The sequence below is a fragment of the Lissotriton vulgaris genome, chromosome 5 (genome assembly GCF_964263255.1).
Source record: "Lissotriton vulgaris chromosome 5, aLisVul1.2, whole genome shotgun sequence".
NCBI classification, from domain to species: domain Eukaryota; kingdom Metazoa; phylum Chordata; class Amphibia; order Caudata; family Salamandridae; genus Lissotriton; species Lissotriton vulgaris.
The window spans coordinates 471,250,107-471,269,898 of record NC_141693.1 but is presented as its reverse complement, the minus strand read 5'-3'; the positions used below and the strand labels follow the sequence as shown (position 1 = coordinate 471,269,898).

At 45.4% G+C, this 19,792-nt stretch overlaps 1 protein-coding gene across 2 annotated transcripts in view; it reads left to right on the top strand.

Annotated features, from left to right (window-relative positions):
* The first annotated feature begins 2,338 nt into the window (after positions 1–2,338).
* Positions 2,339–19,792, top strand: part of CPLANE2 (ciliogenesis and planar polarity effector complex subunit 2) — a 58,719-nt gene continuing 41,265 nt past the window's right edge. For both annotated transcript variants that reach the window (XM_086921914.1, XM_086921912.1), the window contains exon 1: positions 2,339–2,410. In XM_086921914.1, coding sequence (XP_086778040.1) covers positions 2,394–2,410 — 17 coding nt within the window. In that variant the 5' untranslated portion in view covers positions 2,339–2,393. The remainder of the gene's footprint in view (positions 2,411–19,792) is intronic.

The window sequence follows — 19,792 nt, the reverse complement described above, 5'->3', positions numbered from 1 at the left end:
GCCAATAAAACGGTGTCTTCGGCACACCTAAAGCTCAAGATGATCAGGAAAATACACCCTTTCCTTCCTGACTCAGCCATCAAGACACTGGTCACCTCTCCAGTCTTGTCCTCCCTGGACTACTGTAATGGTCTCTTTCTAAATGCTCAATCTAGAGTCATCACCAAACTGCAGACCATTCAAAACGCGGCAGCACGCCTGCTCGCTGGCAAAACCAAATTCGAATCCATTTCCAACAGCATAAAGGAATTTCATTGGCTCGCTGTGCAGAAAAGAATCCAATTCAAATCCCTATGTATTGTATTCAAGGCACTCAACAACCAAGGCCCCCAGTTTTTAAGAGACCAATTACAAATGCACAAACCCTCCAGAGCCCTAAGGTCAGCCACTCTCAACCAATTAGTCACCCCCCCCGCACCAAAACTGTCACCTGGGGCGATCGCCGCTTCCTGGTAGCTGCCCCCAAGCTATGGAATACCTTGCCACTCAACATCAAACAAAGCCCCACCCTTCTTCAATTCCGTAAACTCTTGAAAACCTGGTTGTTCACCCAATAATCATTCCTGTTCAGAGTCATTCACAAATAACTGGCTTACAGCGCCAAGACGCCTATGGGTATAAGCAGCGCTTTAGAAATATTAAAAATAAATAAATAAATAAATAATAAATACTAATGCTATAGATGTAACATTTGCTAAATGTATAACTATTGGCATTTCAAATAACAAAATTAATACTTTCATAATTTGCAAAACATAAACAAAAATTTTAAAATATTTACATTTACCACACCAAAAGCTCAAACTTTTCTATTGCGAGACCTATTGCATTTTTATTATTTAATTCCTCTCCTCTCCCCCTCCACCCGCCTCACCAGTCCCTTCCGGTAGCAGCCGCTGCTGATGCTAAGTTTACATTCCTACATCCCTTACTTTTAAATACCATGCACACTGCCTTGTGGTCTACAAGGCCTATATAGGGGTGTCCTACACTTTTTTTAAAAGGAAGGTTTTACCGGTTTAAATGGGTTTACTTTCACAGGTCGCAGAGCATGATTTGCAGTGTTACAGTCAGGCTACAATGGTAGGCCGGACGTCATTTTTCCACTGCCACTATGGTGGAGGCACAATTAGCGCTGCAGTCCATTAGTGGAATTTAAATTCCATGCCCTGAGTACATTTTGTATAGGACTAAGGATGTAGAGGCAACTTAAACATACAAATTAGGAGTATGCCAATTTAACCATGTTAAAAGGTGGAAGCACAGGCACTTTGCTACTGGTTATCAGGGGTAAGGTGCACAGAGTTCTAATTCAGTGATATAGGGTCTAGCAAAAGGTACAAAATACAGGGTGACAACGCAGAAAAGGCAGATTTCCTACACCCGACCTATTGCTGTAGGATCACCAAGTGTCCTGCTTCGGAGGCCTGCAGATTTCTGCAGTGCTGTAACGTTTCTTAGCTGTGCTCCAGTAAATCAATTTATGTATGCATAGTTCTGCTCTTGCTTTTAACCTGCTCACTTTTTTGTTGGCCTTTTTGGGCATTATTGGAACTAATATCGTTTTGAAATAAGACGTGCACCTTATTTGAGACGTAAGTATACATATTACTTCTTGGAGCTCACCCTCAATGAACCTTCGGTGCCTGTAACATAACATACTCTTGGTGAGTAGCGACTTTGTAGCCAAATTCATATAAAATGGAAAACTACAAGCCTCATAATGCAACATTCCATTGCATTAAATAAATAGCACTGGCTGAAATCATCACACATAACTGCTATGTTGTAACTGCGGGGCGGAGCAGCACAGTGGATGGGTCCAATGAAATTTCCACAGGCAAAAACAGCTAGCTACAGTAGACAACACCTGGCAGTAAAGTGAAAAGTCCGTTACCGAGATAACAATCCCAGGTGAGGATTGTTACCTCTCACTTTTTGTTTGCTTTAGATACTTGCACAAGTGCCACCATTGCCTACGTAACGTTTGTTCTTGTTCTGGAGTGTCTGCCATTTATTGCAGTATTGTACCTCTACTTGCACTTTGTACGCTTTTGTAACCTGCACACATATCACTTTTTCCTCCTGTAATGTACCGATTGCTACCTCATGTATTTTGGTTGCTCACTATTGTCACTTTTGAATCGTGTAACTCAACGTTTGCTTTTGTAATTTGTTCACTTGTAATTTTTCTCCTCATGTATCATTGCTGTTCCTATTGTGAAGCGCTCTGACACCTTCGGGCAAAGTCCGCGCTATATAAAATCGCATAAATAAATAAAAATAAACAAAAGGCGGGACTAGAACAGTCTCAGGGTCAGTCTGTCTTCTGTTTCAGTGGCTGTCGATTCAACGATCTTTGCTGCGCAAGCGCGACGAAATGTCGGAAAGGAATGCGGAAGCTGGATAAGTGAGTGAAATCTTTAACTTCTGAATGTATCTGTGTTTTTTAAACGTTGTTTGCATAGCGGGAGTGTCTTGGGGGAGGACCTGTAAATTATCACGAGTCGCTTAGGTGTTGAGACCGGGACACACTGCCAAGTCCTGCCATCGTCAATTCTGCTTTGTTTAGCTACATGATTCTGCTATAGGTCTGCGGCTATTAAAGGATCACCGGCCCCCGCTCTGTTCCCCGGAATCCCATCCGGTTAGCGGGTGGTGGTGGTGCCACCTGGCAGGTTTTGTACTCGCACCACCAATATTTTCCCAGCAGGTTCAAATAACTCAAAATATCCAAGCCAGTATTGTTATCCCTTATCTGATAATCTCTATACACTTCAAATAGCAGGTTCTAGAGCTGCTTTAACTATCCACGCCTAATAATTGAAGTAAACACAGGCAGAAAAGTAATGTTGTAAATGAATACAGTCGATTTGGTTAAAGTCCTGTTTACCCGGCCTTTGCAGAATCTTAAAACAACAACAAATGACGGGTTCTAGTTATTTCCGTTTTGGAATCCTCGCCGTACATGTTATGGTATTTAGATGACCCATTATCATTCATACATGCCAATAGACTCCATTCTGGTGGGAGACACTCGATTGCTGAAGCAGTAAATTGCCATATTTTCGCTTGAAATTGCTTCTGCTTCAATAAAAATCAACGAAGAGAACCCATTCCCCACCGTTTTCCCCCAAAATCTTCAATTTTCATGTTCTAAAATGTTAGCATGTGTTCAGTATGAAAAGTAAAAAAAGGTAGAAATTGCCATCCATACCTTGTCTCAACACCCCACAACCTGCCAGGGGAAACAAAAAATGATGTCTGTTGCTTTACAAGTTGGCCAAGAAATAACAAAAGATATGTGTAGAAGTGATGCCAACAGGCCTGAATTAAGCGAGGAAAATGGGCATCCTAGTCAAGGCTAAGTAATAAAAATACGGGGAAAAATTTGGTGCAGAGGACCCCCAAACCCATAATTCAAGGGCCACTGCACCTGATACATTATTGATAGCTAGGTCCACGGATAAGGAATTGTTTTACTTTCTGAAGATCAGCGTGTATGAGAGGTATGCAAGATATGTCAGTCTGTGATTAATAAAATTACCAGGTTACTTCATCACCAAGGTTGCAATGTGACCCTTCTGGCGCTTCTTTTAACAGTCTAATGTATTCCGGTGGTAGTAACACTAGCTCTTGTCTGATCCATTTGAAATAACACCCATTAAGACAATGTTTTGTTAAAAGCCAAGGTTTAGAGCATCGCCTCCTTGGTGATGTGTACTGAGGAAACCAATCCAGAATTCTCTGAAATGCCGCATATGTCATTCCCTTGTACTTCGCCATTATACATAATGCTACTCCTGTCTCTGGAGCTTCCCAGAAGGCAACACATGAGTCCTTATTCATGATTATATAAAATCGAAATATGAGGGAGGAAAGCATCTCCTGATGACCTTTAGTTCCCTTTTGAAGCTTACAGCTCTGACCTTCTCGAGTTCCTTGCATGAGTGGGTCATCCTGTCCAGCGATCTACCATGAATTCTTGTCCTTGCAGTCCCGGTTTTACAGTCGGTTTAAAGGGACTACATATCTTAGCAAATAGCTAAAGTAAAATCTGAACCAGATGAGCTACTCATGCAAGTAACTGGATGACTCTGAGTGCTCTATAATCTTGGTGTCTTCTGCATGCTTGTGAAAGTCCATTTGGTGGCTAGGAGGAATTTGGCCGCTGGAATCGTGTTTGTGACGAATAGGATGTGATTTTCTGTGAGTGCTGGTTTTCGATAGGAATGTAGCTAATCTTACATGGTTGGTTCCATGGGATAGGAAGGGTGAAAAATTGGTTCAACACAAGGTTGCGTCTCCCAAGTCATCTTGGAGAATCTAATGCAAATTCTGTTATTGACGTTGACAGTTGAGACTGAGCGGTCCAGATGTAAGGGCATGCCAGGTTGACATAGTTAGCTGTTTGCGAGGAGTAATTCTCAGGTGTTCATAAGTGTATTTTTAATGCCTCCTTTGGAATTGAACTCTGATTAGCTGTTTCCTAGGAGGGAGTTTGTCTTCCAAGTTCTAAGTTTGAGATAACCTTAACTTACTAGTATCCCTGAGTCTACCAAGGCGTTCTTCAGTGCAGGGTGTTTTAATATCCAGTATTTAGCTGTTAACCAATCAACCTCTCTCAGAAGTGCACTGACCAGTTGTGTTATTAGTTGGGCAATGATTTGCAAGCATTTGATTATGGTTGATTCTGCCTCCGTTATGGAATTGATCTCTACAAGGACTCCTCATTTGAAAACTGAGCATCGGTCTTTGCTTAATGCATTCCTGTGTTTTGAAAGTAGCCTTTTGGGTGCTTAACCCGATAATCAATTGAACCTCCATATTCTCAGACATCCCAGATTTTACCTTGTCAGCTTCGCTCCTTCTCTGTAGTTCATCTAGCAGTTAGAAATATAACTCTTTCCATGTACCCATCAAATTAGCGTGGAAATTAAGAAAGAGATCAAATAGTGACGAGGACCCTCCAAGTCGTTTTGCATACAAATTGTTTAGTACGCTGACAATACACAACTTTTCCTCACATTGGACCATAACACTCCCAATGCTTTGAGCAGTTTTATGGAATGTATGACTGCCATGTTCGCCATGTTCCAATGGATGCGGGACAGCAACCTCCAAAGTAAAGCCCCCTCCATCACCACCACCACCACGAAAACCAGGATGTTTCCCTTCCACCTTCTCCGGGCACCAGCAGAGTGTAATCAAGGGGTGACATTTGTTAACACTGTCTTGTGTGCCTCAGGTGGCAGGGATAGTAGGTTTCTGTTTTAGCCTGTTAAAAAAAATAAAAACAAAAAAACCACTGTATTTTCTTCCCGTTATGTAGTAAAAAGAACTCTGATCCAGGCTTTCATTACTTATTGGTTGGACTATGCCAACTCCCTCTACTGGTGGCAGCCTGCCTACCTCTTGAGGAGATTGCAGCTAATGCAGAATGCTGCCGCACGAATCTTGCTACGCCTCCCCAGGAGAGCTCATATTTAGCCAGTTCTTAAACATCTACACCGGATACCTGTGACAGACCGTGTCAGGTTCAAAGGCTTAGTCTTTATTTATAGAGCATTCATTTGAAAAGGCTTGTCTAGTGGATTAATTCCATATCAACCTTTTTGGGTCACTTCGGTCCTCCAATTCTTTGATGCTAGTCATCCCTTGGTTCAGAAGAAAATATGGGACAGCAGCTCCTATTCCTATCTGGCTGCCAAGGAGTGACGCTCTTCCACTCCTTTCAACTCCGGGCCCCTGAGATCATCTTGGTGTTTTAAAAAACAACTCCTTAAGACGCAGCTCTTTTGGTCTGCCTTCTAGTGCTTTGTTTCAATGGGTCTAGACCTTACGGTTAGCGCTGGGGCACTCATGGAGTATCTGTAACTCAGTACACACCCGTTTATTATAATAATAATTGAGTTATAGATCAGAAATACATAATACATTTAAGGATTTATTACAATAAATCTCCCATTATCGTGTATTTCCTGACTTCTGAAATTAATCAAAGGGAAGGGTGGGGTAATGAATTGTTTTATAGCCTGTGCTTTTAGCTATTTATGGAGAATATTCACATTTTGACTGTTATATGACACCTGTAACTAGGGAATGAACAAATGCACTGATTGTCGCGGTATGCATCACATTTTTTTTTATTTCTCTCTTTTTAGGTTTTGCCTGGGGTACGGAGCTTTAGCTCCGCCCCCAGGAGAAATCTTTAGTTTTCAATATAGGGGACTTGAATCCGCCCTCTATTCCATTGGCTAGCTCCATAAATGAAGGCTAGCCATTGGAACAGAGATCTGTCCGTCAAGGCCGGACCAGATTCGGGGGCGTTCCCGCGATTTTTTCCCTCTCCACCCTTTTTGCATCGTCATTGGGCGGTGGGCGGGGTTTATATATTTTTTTGTCCACGTTTGTTTTGCCCATTCTGCGGCCGGAGGAAGTCCAGGTGAGTGCTGGTTTTATCAAGGCTTTCCTTACTGGACACGAGAACTACGAATCGGAGTCCAGGTGAGTGCTTTGTTTTTTTCTTGTTCTTGCCTTATGTCTTCCCGCCCCCCTCCCGCTCTCCGTGCCTGTGCGTGTGTCTGTTCCCGCTCCCCCCCCACCCGATTGCTCGCAATGAAGCGTGCACCACTAAACCCCAGCACAGCGAGGCACAAACCAGCCCGAGGGAGGGGGCGGGGCTCTATAAAGCTCCAGGCAGCGGCGCCTCGGTCAGGAGAGGAACGCGGAGCTGCACCAAGCGTGGAGAAAAGGTACACCATGTCCACCGCCCGGTCCCCCGCGTGGATCATGGCCACACCAGGTACCCAAGATGGCCGAAGAGCGCCTGACTATCGAGCGCAAAATGGCGCTAACCGACCCAGCGCTAATGGGCTCAAGATCATGCCCACCCAGCACAGCTAGCCGTCCAGCCGGCCATGCCAGGTAAGAGCGCTACTCCCTCCCTTCCCCCGGTTAACCACGACCGAGGAGGACCATATCCCATCCCCGAGTCGGGTAGGGGGTGGGAATTCAAGAGGGGGGTGCATGCTACGCCTGCCAGGGAGGAGGACGCGCTCACGGGAACCCCCCTCGTAAACGCTGAATTAGCCGCAAAATAGATTCGGCCCATCTACGGTCAATGTTCGAGCCTCGGGGTGTAGCAACATTACGGTAAAGAGTGTCTGGAACATTCTAACAGGAAGTGGACGCAGCACTTTCACCTCAACCATTAGGGAAGTTCACTGCGCTGTGACTGCTTCCGCTGCCATGCCGATGAGGAGCGACCACGGACCATTTCCGTCAAATCGTCCAGAACCCCATAAAAGCGGGGTTACCATGTGCGGAACTCTCGTCCCGGGGGTGGTTATGAGAAGGGGCAAAATCCGGCCCAGTTCGCCCCTTCACTAGCCGCGGTGGTGGGGTCGGTTTGGCCCACCCCTCACTGTAGCAGTCCCAGTGAGCTGCCACTTACGACGATCCACCGTGTGACCTTGGGCATCGTGGTACCACAGCCGAGTGACTGACGTAGATTCCGCTTCTTGTTATGACAGCGCAGGGCGCGTCTGTAGCCACCATCACCTGTGCATGGGGCAGTGATGTCTGACATTGTGATACAGCCACTTGTTAGTGTCTGTAGTAGCCAGCCTTGTGACACCCATCACTGCTGGAACCTACCACCCGAGGCTGCGCGTTGGGGTGGGGTGGGGGGGGGAATGGTGCTTTCTGAGCAGCAGCGTGTCTGTTGTAGCAAGCCTGGTGCCACACAGCACTGTTGGAACCTACCACATGAGGTAGGTGGGGGGGGGGCTTCTCTGAGCAGCAGCGGTGTCTGTGGTAACAATCCTTGTGCCACCAAGCACTGGTGGAACCTACCACATGAGGCGGGCGGGGGGCTTCTGTGAGCACCAGCGATGACTGTGGGAACAAGCCACGTGCCACCCAGCACTGCTGGAACCTACCATGGAGGCTGCCAGGTGGGGAAGGGGTGGGGGCGGGGTCTCAGCATCAGTGGTGTCTGTGGAAACAAGCCTTGTGCCACCCAGCGTTTTGCATTACGTGTGCATTACGTGTGTTCTGTTTTGTGTAAATCTGAATTGTACACCAGGGGTCTGCATCATGTTGCTGATTTGTGTGTCTAGTGTGCATCTCGTTGTGTTGTGTCTGTATATGCTACCTCTAAATCGGATGGGTTGTCTGTGTGTGTTTTGGCTGTTTGTTGTCTATGTCCTGTTTCCTATGTGTCACCAGGTGGTGTTGTAATATATTGATGGTCCTGTATGTGGGTCTGTGGGGTGTGCTGTTCTTTGTGGTGTCTGTCTATGTTCTGCGAGTGTTGCACTGTCTCTGTGTGTTTGAGAGTCGTGTGGGCCTGTAAGTGCTGTGCTGTGTTGTGTGTGTGTTGTGTATGCCTGTGCCCTGCTTGTGCTGTGCGTGGGTTGTCTGAGAGACTCGTCTGTTCACGTGAGTTGTGGGTGTTTTAATCTTTAAAATATGATGCCTTTTTTATTTTATGTTTTATTTGGGCATTTATATTAGAGCGTTGTACTGCGCATTGCTTTAATGCACGGAGAGGCAGTAAGTGATTCGCAGGGTGTGGCGCTGAGGCACTGGTTGGCACCTGACTGCTGGAGTCCGAAGTGGTATGTCTGCCATCACCAGGCCACGTCTACTATCTCCCCCTGTGCTACTCTCCCTCCCTGTGTCGCTATCTCCCCTTGCGCTGCTCTCCCTCCCTGTGTCACTATCTCCTCCTGCGCTGCTATTCCTCCCTGTGTCGCTATCTCGGCCCTGCACTACTCTCCCTCCCAGTGTCGCTATCTCTTGCTGCACTACTCTCCCTCCCTGTGCCATTATCTCCCCCTGTGCTACTCTCCCTCCTTGTGTCACTATCTCCCCTAATCTGCTCCCCCTCCCTGTGTCGCTATCTCTCTCTGCAGTACACGGGAGGAAGAAATGTTCAACTCAACACTGGAAAAAGTGTGGGGTTCAGAGACCGTGAGAATGAGGGGCCTGAAATAGCGTAGAACAAGAAGTGGTGGATAGTTCGGAAAAAAAGGGGAGAGTTGGTTTGTCATGAGTGATCCGCCTGTTGCCTGCTTGTGACCCTGTTTTCGTGCCTCTGTTGCCTGCTTGTGACCCTGTTTTCGTGCCTCTGTTGCCTGCTTGTGACCCTGTTTTCGTGCCTCTGTTGCCTGCTTGTGGCCCTCTTTACGTGCCTCTGTTGCCTGCTTGTGACCCTGTTTTCGTGCCTCTGTTGCCTGCTTGTGACCCTGTTTTCGTGCCTCTGTTGCCTGCTTGTGGCCCTCTTTACGTGCCTCTGTTGCCTGCTTGTGACCCTGTTTTCGTGCCTCTGTTGCCTGCTTGTGACCCTGTTTTCGTGCTTCTGTTGCCTGTTATTATAGGTCTTCTATAGCGCGCAGCTACTTCAAAGGAGTGTCCCGGCGCTTTGTGCTCCAGACCTAGGAGAAAGAACAGACAAAACATAACAGTGAAAAGATAAAAAGGCAGAACCAAGGACGGGGCAAAAAGTCTCTAGCGAGTAAAGAGCCAAGTCTTTAAACTCTTCCTGAAAGCGAGTAAGTTGGACGTGGAACGTAAAGACAAAGGTAAAGAGTTCCACAACTGAGGGGCCAGCAACCTAAAAGACCGTCCTCCGATGCGGGCTTTCTTTATACGGGGGACTACTGCTAATGCAAGAGACTCCTATCTTAAAGATCGTGCCGGAAGGTAGAAAGCCAGTCTCTTTTGTAAGTATTGGGCTCCCGTAGCATGCAACGCTTTGTGAGCCAGTGTCATGGCCTTGAATATTATCCACTTCCGGATGGGGAGCCAATGTAGAGTTTGCAGTAGACTCGAAGCACTCGCTCGCCGATGCAGGCCGAAGATGGCTCGAGCGGCCGCATTCTGAGCCACCTGCATGTGCTGTAGGAGGTATTCCGGAAGACCAAGATATAGGATATTGGCATAATCCAGTCTGGATCCGATGAGGGCCTGAACAATTGTTCTCCTATGTTCCTCAGAAAGCAGCGGAAAGAACTTCCGGAGCATCCTGAGGATACCGAAACATGCTCCTGTGAGAGTCAGCACCTGGGATTTGAGCGTGAGCCCGTTGTCTATTTTAATTCCCAGGTTCTTAGCTGACTCAGATGAATAGGCTGGAGGGAACATGTCGGCAGGCCACCACCCTTGCCAGTCCGGTTCTGATGGACATCCAAAGAAAAGTATCTCGGATTTATCTGAGTTGCACTTGAGGCTGTTCATTTGGGACCAGTTAAAAACAGCCCCAAGGCACTCACGGATACTTTCGCCATCAAATTCTTCACCCTTCCGGCAGGTAAAGAGAAGCTGGGTGTCATCAGCATAGGAAACGATCTGGGCCCCGTAGGACTCCACCAATGTCGCCAGAGGGGTCATAAAGATGTTAAATAGAGTTGGGCTCAATACTGAGCCCTGAGGAACTCCGACTCCCAAAGGCGACATTTCGGCAGAACCAGGGGAGGCCCAGACCGTTTGTCGACGGTTGGCTAGAAAAGAACGAAACCAACTGAGCACTGTCCCCCTCAGACCGATGTCATGCAGTCTTATGAGGAGATCCTCATGGGGGACGGTGTCAAAAGCCGCCGACAGTTCTAACATAACTAGCATCACCCTGCCTCCGACATCCAGCGTCTCCTTGACGACCTCTGAAACCTCCAGAAGCGCTGTTTCTGTGCTTAGATTAGGTCGGAAACCAGATTGAGACGCGTGCAGTAGCTCGTTGGACTCCAAAAAATTGGAGAGCACGCCATGAACATGCTTCTCCAAGATTTTAGTGAGTGCCGGAAGGAGCGAGATGGGCCTATAATTGGCAGGGGCTTCTGGAGCAAGGCTTGGCTTTTTAAGAAGAGGGATGACCATGGCCTGTTTCCATGAGTGTGGTAGGGCCCCCTGACTCAAAGAGAGATTCAGGATAGGGTTGGCTAGAGGGTTTACAATGTCTGCCATTCTGGCTAAAAATTTGGCAGGGCAGGGGTCACGTGGTGATCCAGATTTGAGATTCATCATCAGTGCTAATGATGAAGATACCGTAAGAGGCGGAAAGACTGCCAGAACAGGGCCAGAAGTGGGCGAATGGGCTAGCTCCTCCGGCAAGGTCGGGAGACCGACCGTCGGCCTAGGGGGAAAAGAATCCCGTATCTGCCTAATTTTAGTGGTAAAGAAATTAGCTATGGTATCGGCCCAGGTCTCAGCCGGGGCTTTCTGTGCTGAGTTAGATCGCAGGGTAGTGAATTCCCTAACAATCGAGAAAATCTCCTTACAGGAGTTTGCTGCTTTTTCGATTCTTTTAGCGAAATAGCATTTTTTTTCCTGAAGGACTAGTCTATGGTAGGATTTAATCATAGATCTATAGGTCAGCTTTGCCTCGGCATCATACTGAGCCCTCCATGTCCGTTCGGCAACTTTACATTGTCTACGGGAGTGAGCCAACCCCGCAGTAAACCAAGGTGCCGAAACCCGTTTGATGGCGGTTCGGGGAGGCTGCGCGGGGGCAAGCTCATTCAGTCTTGCTAGGAGCCAGGTCTGCATGGTTTCGAGGTCATTGTCCAGGTCGCCGGTATAGGACACAGGATGGTTCAAAAGGGCCTGGGCTAACAGGTCTGGAGTCACCCGATGGTATGCCCTAAAAGCACATCCCTGCTGTCTCATAGCGGTGGCTGCTGGTTTCTCAGTGCCTAGTATTAGGAACTGAGCTAGTCGATGGTCAGACCATAATACCGGCAACAGGGTAGTCACCTCAACCGGAAGGGTGGAAAAGACCTGGTCTAAAGTGTGACCTTTGTCGTGGGTCGGGCCAGAAAGATAGGGAAGCAAGCCCAGGGAGGACGTAACATCAAGCATCTTGATAGTATCCGGATCATAGCAATCTTCCATATGGAAGTTGAAATCTCCGGCCAATACACACTGCTCAGTTCTCAGGACTAGTGTGGAAATGACTTGCTGGAGTTCCTCAAAAAAGGATCCCGCAGGGCCCGGAGGTCTATACACTAGGAGCCCCTTGACAGATTGTTGGGATGACAGGGATAGGGAGAAGGCAAGGGATTCGGTGCCCGTGATGGTCTCCGTATAAATGACAGAGCAAGTAAATGTTTTTTTCACCACGAGAGCCACTCCTCCCCCTCTACCCTTATCTCTATCTTACCTAAAGATGTTGTACTCGGGGGGGATAGCGGCAGTAATGTCAGGATGGGAAGACTCATTAAGCCATGTCTCAGTTAGCATCAGACAGGCAGGTTTATCAGTGGTCAGGAGATCAAAGATTTCCTGAGCATGTCTGTGCATTGATCTGGTGTTAAGGAGTAAGCAAAGATGTTTAATGTTTCGCTCCTTCGTGTGAGATGTGGGAGGATGTACGCTAGTTAGATGCCAATTACAACCTGGGCATTTATGCTTGCCCCTATGGTGACCAGGAAAAACTGTGCAACAGGACTCCGCAGCTTTGTTCATGGAGTGGAGCTCCTGGGACGAGTAAGATAGCATGTTGCTATGGGGAAATGGAGCGTAGGGGAGAAGAGAGCCTGCCACGCCGTACGCCTCCGTGCGCCTCCGGGTCGCTGACGGGCGCAGACGGGCAGGACTCTGGCGCGACTCCGGCGCAGGTCCGGCGCGTCCGCAGTACGCGTCCGCTACGCGGAGGAAGAGGGGAGCATTTTATAGCGCTACTAGAGCGCGAGGGCAGCGAGTACTACCCCCAAGATGGTGGCCAAAGTCAGATCCCAGCCCTCGGCGTCAATACTCGGCAGAGGGCGGTCTGAATACCCAGGCAAGGGGAAGGGAGCAAACGAAGCGCCTAAGAGCGCTGGGAAGTCTCTAACAAAGACAGCAAACGCTCATTAATCAAGCGCGAAGCGCGAGCCTAAACTGCACAGAAATAAAATGACTATACAGGCAAGTCACAACACACAGGTAAAATGTGCAAGAATAGAGTGGAGACCTCCCGGCTTCCGCCTCAGGAGGGAAAAGGTTGTAGCAGATGGTAATCCCTAAGCAGACGCTCAGATTCCCTTTTATAGCGCTACTAGAGCGCGAGGGCGGCGAGTCCTACCCCCAAGATGGCGGCCAAAGTCAGATCCCAGCCCTCGGCGTCAATACTCGGCCGAGGGCGGTCTGAATACCCAGGCAAGGGGAAGGGAGCAAACGAAGCGCCTAAGAGCGCTGGGAAGTCTCTAACAAAGACAGCAAACGCTTATTAATCAAGCGCGAAGCGCGAGCCTAAACCGCACAGAAATAAAATGACTATACAGGCAAGTCACAACACACAGGTAAAATGTGCAAGAATAGAGTGGAGACCTCCCGGCTTCCGCCTCAGGAGGGAAAAGGTTGTAGCAGATGGTAATCCCTAAGCAGACGCTCAGATTCCCTTTTATAGCGCTACTAGAGCGCGAGGGCGGCGAGTCCTACCCCCAAGATGGCGGCCAAAGTCAGATCCCAGCCCTCGGCGTCAATACTCGGCCGAGGGCGGTCTGAATACCCAGGCAAGGGGAAGGGAGCAAACAAAGCGCCTAAGAGCGCTGGGAAGTCTCTAACAAAGACAGCAAACGCTTATTAATCAAGCGCGAAGCGCGAGCCTAAACTGCACAGAAATAAAATGACTATACAGGCAAGTCACAACACACAGGTAAAATGTGCAAGAATAGAGTGGAGACCTCCCGGCTTCCGCCTCAGGAGGGAAAAGGTTGTAGCAGATGGTAATCTGCTTGTGACTCTGTTGCCTGCTTGTGACCCTGTTTTCGTGCCTCTTTTGCCTGCTTGGGACCCTGTTGCCTGCTTGGGACCCTGTTTTCGTGCCTCTGTTGCTTGCTTGTGACCCTGTTGCTTGCTTGGGACCCTGTTTTCGTGCCTCTGTTGCCTGCTTGTGACCCTGTTTTCGTGCCTCTGTTGCCTGCGGGGGGCTCGCAGTGTGTGGGGCTCGCAGTGTGTGTGCGGGGGGGCTCGCAGTGTGTGGGGGGCTCTGTGTGTGTGGGGGCTCTGTGTGGGTGTGTGTGGGGGGGGCTTTGTGTGTGTGTGGGGGGGCTCTGTGTGGGTGTTTGTGTGTGTAATTTGCGAGAGATAAAACTAGTGGCATTGTAAATGACCATGCCATTTATTTATGTTAAAAAAAAAACATAAATCAAAATAATGTCAAGAGCAATGCCAATAGCTCTAACTTTAACAAAGGCAAAACCATTGCATTGTAAATGCTTGTTTCATTTTCCTTTAACTTTGTGAGTTTTAATGATTTTATCTTCTGCTGTTGTCTGTATTTTATTCTTCATCTGCTTTTATGGTTTGATATAAACTGAATAATGATGCAAAAAATCTCTTAAGGCATTACAGAAAAGATGATAAATGTAAGGACTCAAATACAGAAAATACAAAATCGGCACCAGAAATATTAATCATAGTAAGTAGCTATTCCCTAAGTTTTAGTGTCCTAGTCATAACGAGTTCTAACAGCGTTCTATGTGAAGAAAATCACAATAAAATCGGACAGTTTCAGGAGTAAAATGAGAAGTCCCCCTCGATCCATAAAACCAGTGAATTATATACACATTTTATGTATAAGAAATTTGCAAAACTGCAAATTTAGCATTACCTGATCATGATTAACTCAGATCGGGCAAATCAGAATAAACAGCATCACAAAGAATAATTTTAGCACTAACTCATCTGCGCGAGAACGCCGCCAGGAACCCTACTCCTTTTCTTTAAAAAGGTAATCAAATGCCTCTTCTGTCTTACACCAGTGCAAATCTAATAGGTTTTAGGGCAAAGCCTATCCTTTCTATACTCCGGTCTACTCTGTACCTTGATACTGCCTTTGAAACAGGATGGCCCGCGTGTTTGCAGATTTTGCAACTTTGTGTGCACCCTCTCCACCTCTCAGGAGACTTGCATTGTTCAGAGTGACAAAAATCCCAGTCGGCCTGAGCACATAATAGTTTCTCCCATTTAGCGCTTAACAGTAGAACCACCACTGAACTTCACCACAGACCAGTCTCCGCTCCGTACCCTCTATTGTAATGCCCATTCTATTCCCAAGCATGCTTTTGAAATATGGGATCTCCTAGCTATTGACAAACCAGATATCTGCTTAATTTCCGAAACAGGGCTTCATCCCTTAGCACTTCCCAGTATTCGAATAGCATTCCCCCTCTCGAGTATAGACTGATCAGATTAGATAGAGAGGCTAAAACTGGTGGGGGATTTGCTAATTCCTTTCGCAATCCTACCAAAAGCACTCTATTGAACTCATTCCTTACCGACTGGGCTGAGCTCTGTATTTTCAAATTGGAGACACCTACGGATGTGGTCTGGTATGGCGCTTTAGTTTATCGCCCTCCATGTCCAAAAAATATTTCAGTATTACACTTATCGAATGTCTGGCACTGTACATTCTTGTATCTGACAATTTTATACTGATAGGGGATTGTAACTACCATGCAGAACTGAACTCCGATCCAGAAATTGCACTTCTGCTCTCAGACTTTGAGTCGCTAGGACTGTATCAAAGAGTCTCAGGCCCCAGTTATACTTTAAACCTTATTTTCCACCTAATTATAATGCTCTTGACCCATAAACTGGTTTCAAACTGGGCAAGTATTTTAATTAGCTGAGACACCATTTTCTTCTTTATCACATATCGGAGCACCTTCAAATACTTGAGTTCAGCATGTCTGCTGTACAGAAAACTCTGGTTTAATAGACTAAACTTTTGTTCCATATATAATACAAATCTAGCCACGTATAGAATGCACATGACCGCTGACTTGCCTCAGTTCATTAACAGCATTGTCATCAGTTCAGGGGCAGAAAGGTTAAAAAACTGTCACTTTTAATAAATGGGAAACATCCATTACGACGCAGGTATTACAACACAGTGCCTTTACATCTCAGCTAATACACCACAAATTCCATTACAACGCATGCTATTACAGCGCATATGCCTCACTGACCAGCACCTTCCCTGAGATAAGCACCCAGCGGTGTTAGAATAGTAATTTACGCTGTAATGGTACATGCGTTGTAATGGCCTGCGTTGTAATGGCCTGCGTTGTAATGGCTTGCGTTGTAATGGCATGTGTTGTAATGGAAGTTACTTTGTAAAAACCGCGTTGTAACAGTTTGCCTTGTAACGTCATACATCCCTAATAAGATACTTAACTAAAGCATGAGGTAGCAGCACACTCATTTGCAATAAGCAGATTTTACATTGAAATGCCCACAGAATTTCCCACCGTTTCAAAATTCTATTGCGTACAATGTCTGGAAATCCAGTTTCTGCAAGTATGTCCTCCGCACATCACCAAGTTATGTGTTGTGATTTGTTTTGCTCCTATGTAAATCTTTGTTTGCATCACACTTCTGAATTACAAACAAAAGTTATTTCAAAACTCCTGATCTAGTTTGAAATAACTGTACTATTCACTTATAAGCTGTTTAAATATTGTGTTGGAAAAAAAACCTTACATTTTACAGCCTGTTTTTTCCCCAGATATTATCAACTGCTCCCTAACTTTTAGTCTTTTCAAAATGCATGTTCAGTCTTTAGGAAATTATATCATTTTGCAAAATCATCCAATTTAAAAATCGTTCTTCTCAGGTTAAGTTCTATTTTCCTTACTTAAACTCAGTTAATCCCAATGGGATTTTTCTTCCACATTTCCAATTTCAGACTGATTCACCGCAAAACCTCTGCTGGAAGTCTTTAAACCAGAAATAATCCTTCTGATTTTGTTGTCTTCACATACTGCAGCTTGATATACCCATTCAGGTGAAGATTATTTCTGATTAGGAACTCGTTTTCTGTTTGATCTTTTTGTAGCTGGTGACTCACTCCCACTAGTCTCTGTGTCTGACTGTCTCGCTTGCTCTTTTTCTGGTGGGCAGTGTTTCTGTTTGCATGTTCTTTTTCTTGGAATATCTTCAACTTGTTCCTTTTCAGTTACTCTTTAAAAAATATATATTTCATTTGTCTCAGATCTCTGATTCGATATCAATTCTGAACTTTGACTTTTCACAAGGAACTTTATTATTCTAAGAGGGGTCGTTCTGATTTTGATTCTCAGTTGTAAGGTGTTGTCCTTGCTCTGATCAGAGACTATTTTTTTCCGTTGCCACTGATACTTTGACCTTTTTCTCTGCAACAGCTCTTCACTCCTGAAACTGGACTTCTGAAGTTTCAGGTTCTACATCAGAACACTTGCTCACCAGAAACCTCACTTTTGCTTTTTGTTTTTGAAATTTGTCTGTTTTCACAAATGCTGTGTCTTCACCTGTTTCATTCTGTCTGTATAGATTTTCACACTCCAATTTTCAGATAGGCATCAAACTCTAAGAAAAGCAACCAATTCTGCCACTTGTGCTGGTGTCCCATTTGGCTAGGGAAATGCATCTACTATCTTTGTAATAGAGCCCACTGCATTGGCCGCTTTGAATGCTCCTTGTTCGTCCCTTAAGCAGGAACCATTCGTAGTGTTGAGTTAGCCATTTGTAACGAAATATCTGTAATGTCTGGTCTTGGTTGTGCGTATAACTCTTCACTTCCAGGCAGTCATGATACCGTTTCACTTTCCTTGTCTTCATTAGTTTTGTCTGGAAGCAGGAGCAGTGTTGCTAGACTCAGGATGTTATATTTCTGAATTGATATGTTCTCTGTTGCAAGTATAGTCTGCTCTTAATGAGTCAGCCTACTATTTGTCATATGCTGAGTCTTTGTTAAAAGGATCTCAACTGAATGTAGGATGTAAACAATTAAAGTATGACCCGTCGCAGTCCTTTCACTTTGTTCAATTGCCTGCTGCAACCGATTTCAGACAAATGGATCGATAAGACATTCTTATCCAATTTACAGTCTTCTTTAGTCTTGCATGCTATCAGCAAATCATCTATATACTGTACTAGAATTTGGTTAAATGGCAATTTTAGACTCTCTAGATCTTTCTTCAGTATTTAGGAGACAATTGATGTGGTCTCAGTATACCCTTGTGGAATTCTGCTCAAACGAAAACTTTATTTATGATTTGAAACACAAGGGGATACTGAGACTCTTCGTGAAGAGGAATCGAGAAAAACGCTTGGCATAAGTCAGTGACTATACCATTCTACTACTGAGGGAATCTGGAAAAAAATCACTGCAGGGATTAGTTCCACTGGACAGCATTGAACAACAATTTTATTAATTTCCCTGAGGTCTAGAAAAATTCTCCATTTCCTATTTGGCTTCTTTTCTCACATGATAGGAGAATTGCAGGACTACCAAACAACTCTCAAAGGATTCCTTGTTCAATCTTTTTTTTCAATCACTGGCTGAATTTCTTCATCTGCCCCCTTCATCAAATTATATTGCCTCACTCTTGGAGAAAATTTGTATCTGGTTTTATCTTTATTTTAAATGGGTTTTCTGCTTAGATGATGGACTGGCAACTAATGCGAGGGAGACCACATTTATGGCTATCCACCCCCACAGATGCTTTACAGGATTAATAATGTTGGAAGGGTAGGAGTTGGAGAAAGTGTCAGAGTTTGATTACCTTGTCATTTGCCTCTAGTTCAAATACCTGAGGCACCCAGGTTACCAATAGCACTCTCCTGCTTAAGCACAGGGCGGCAGTCACATTACAATTTGCATATTAGACCTTGTTTCACTGATTATCCCCATCCTTGAGGTTTGGAGATCTAAAGCGGTAGGTTCCTCAACATATGGAGCAGAACTCTGGCAATATGGTTATCTAAAAGCCCTTGAGTTGGTAGAGAATACATTTCTAAGAGTAGCCCTTAAACTGCCTCAAACTATTCAGTCTATTGTTCCAATAGTGCACCTGAAACCTATTCTGTTCTGGCTTCCGATTTGGTCTACACCTAAGCTGGCAAAATATAGTGTGGGATTAAGAGATGTCCTAGATATATCACATAGATGTGTTCTCCTACCCTGGTTGGAGTAAATAAAACCATCCTTATATCTTTGAATCTACACAAGTATTGCTAGTCCCCTGAAATCATTCTATCTACGATAAATAAGAAATGGTAGCCCATCTATTGAGAGTCTGGGAGGTTAAATTCTCCAATCAGGTACGCTTTGGCCAACTTTTTTTTTTCTCCTTTTTTTCTTCTTTCTTCATAGAATTCAAGCCTACCTGTTACTTTGAAAACTCTGAGTGATATTGATCCTCCATTCACAAAAGCTCTTTATATAAGCTTCAGGTTAGGTGCATTACTGTTTGCTACCTCCACCGCTAAATTGAATAGTCAACAAGGTGGCAGTAAAATATGCCATGTTTGCAGAAGTGCTGAAGAGACTGATTGCATCTCCTCTTTTTTTTCCAGAATGCGCACTGAATTGTTCCTCTGTGTCACCTTTTAGGTGTTGCCTAATACAGGCTAGCAATTGGATTATATAGAGCATACACATCTCTGGTCATTGTCTTCTCCATTGCAAAATCTTTGGAAAGCATATGGCCAATTCACCCAAAAAGTGGCCCTCTTACCCTTTTTCTTCCTCTGATTAATGTAAATCCCTTCCATTTTCAAGACAATTTTATAGATTTTAGAACTTGTGTTTTTAATTATTTTGTAAGCTGGAGCACATGCCCTCTATTCCGCTAGGATGCCCTGTGAGATGGGGAAGAGCATGTAACCCCAGCTTTCCCTGTATTGAAATGATTGTTGTTCCACAATTGATAAATTCCTGTGCTTTGTGTGTCAAATGCATTACGTACACACCTAGTAATGAAAATCACGGGGTATCTACCTTTTAAAGCTTAGTATTCTGGCCTGAAGCTTTTTCTAACAT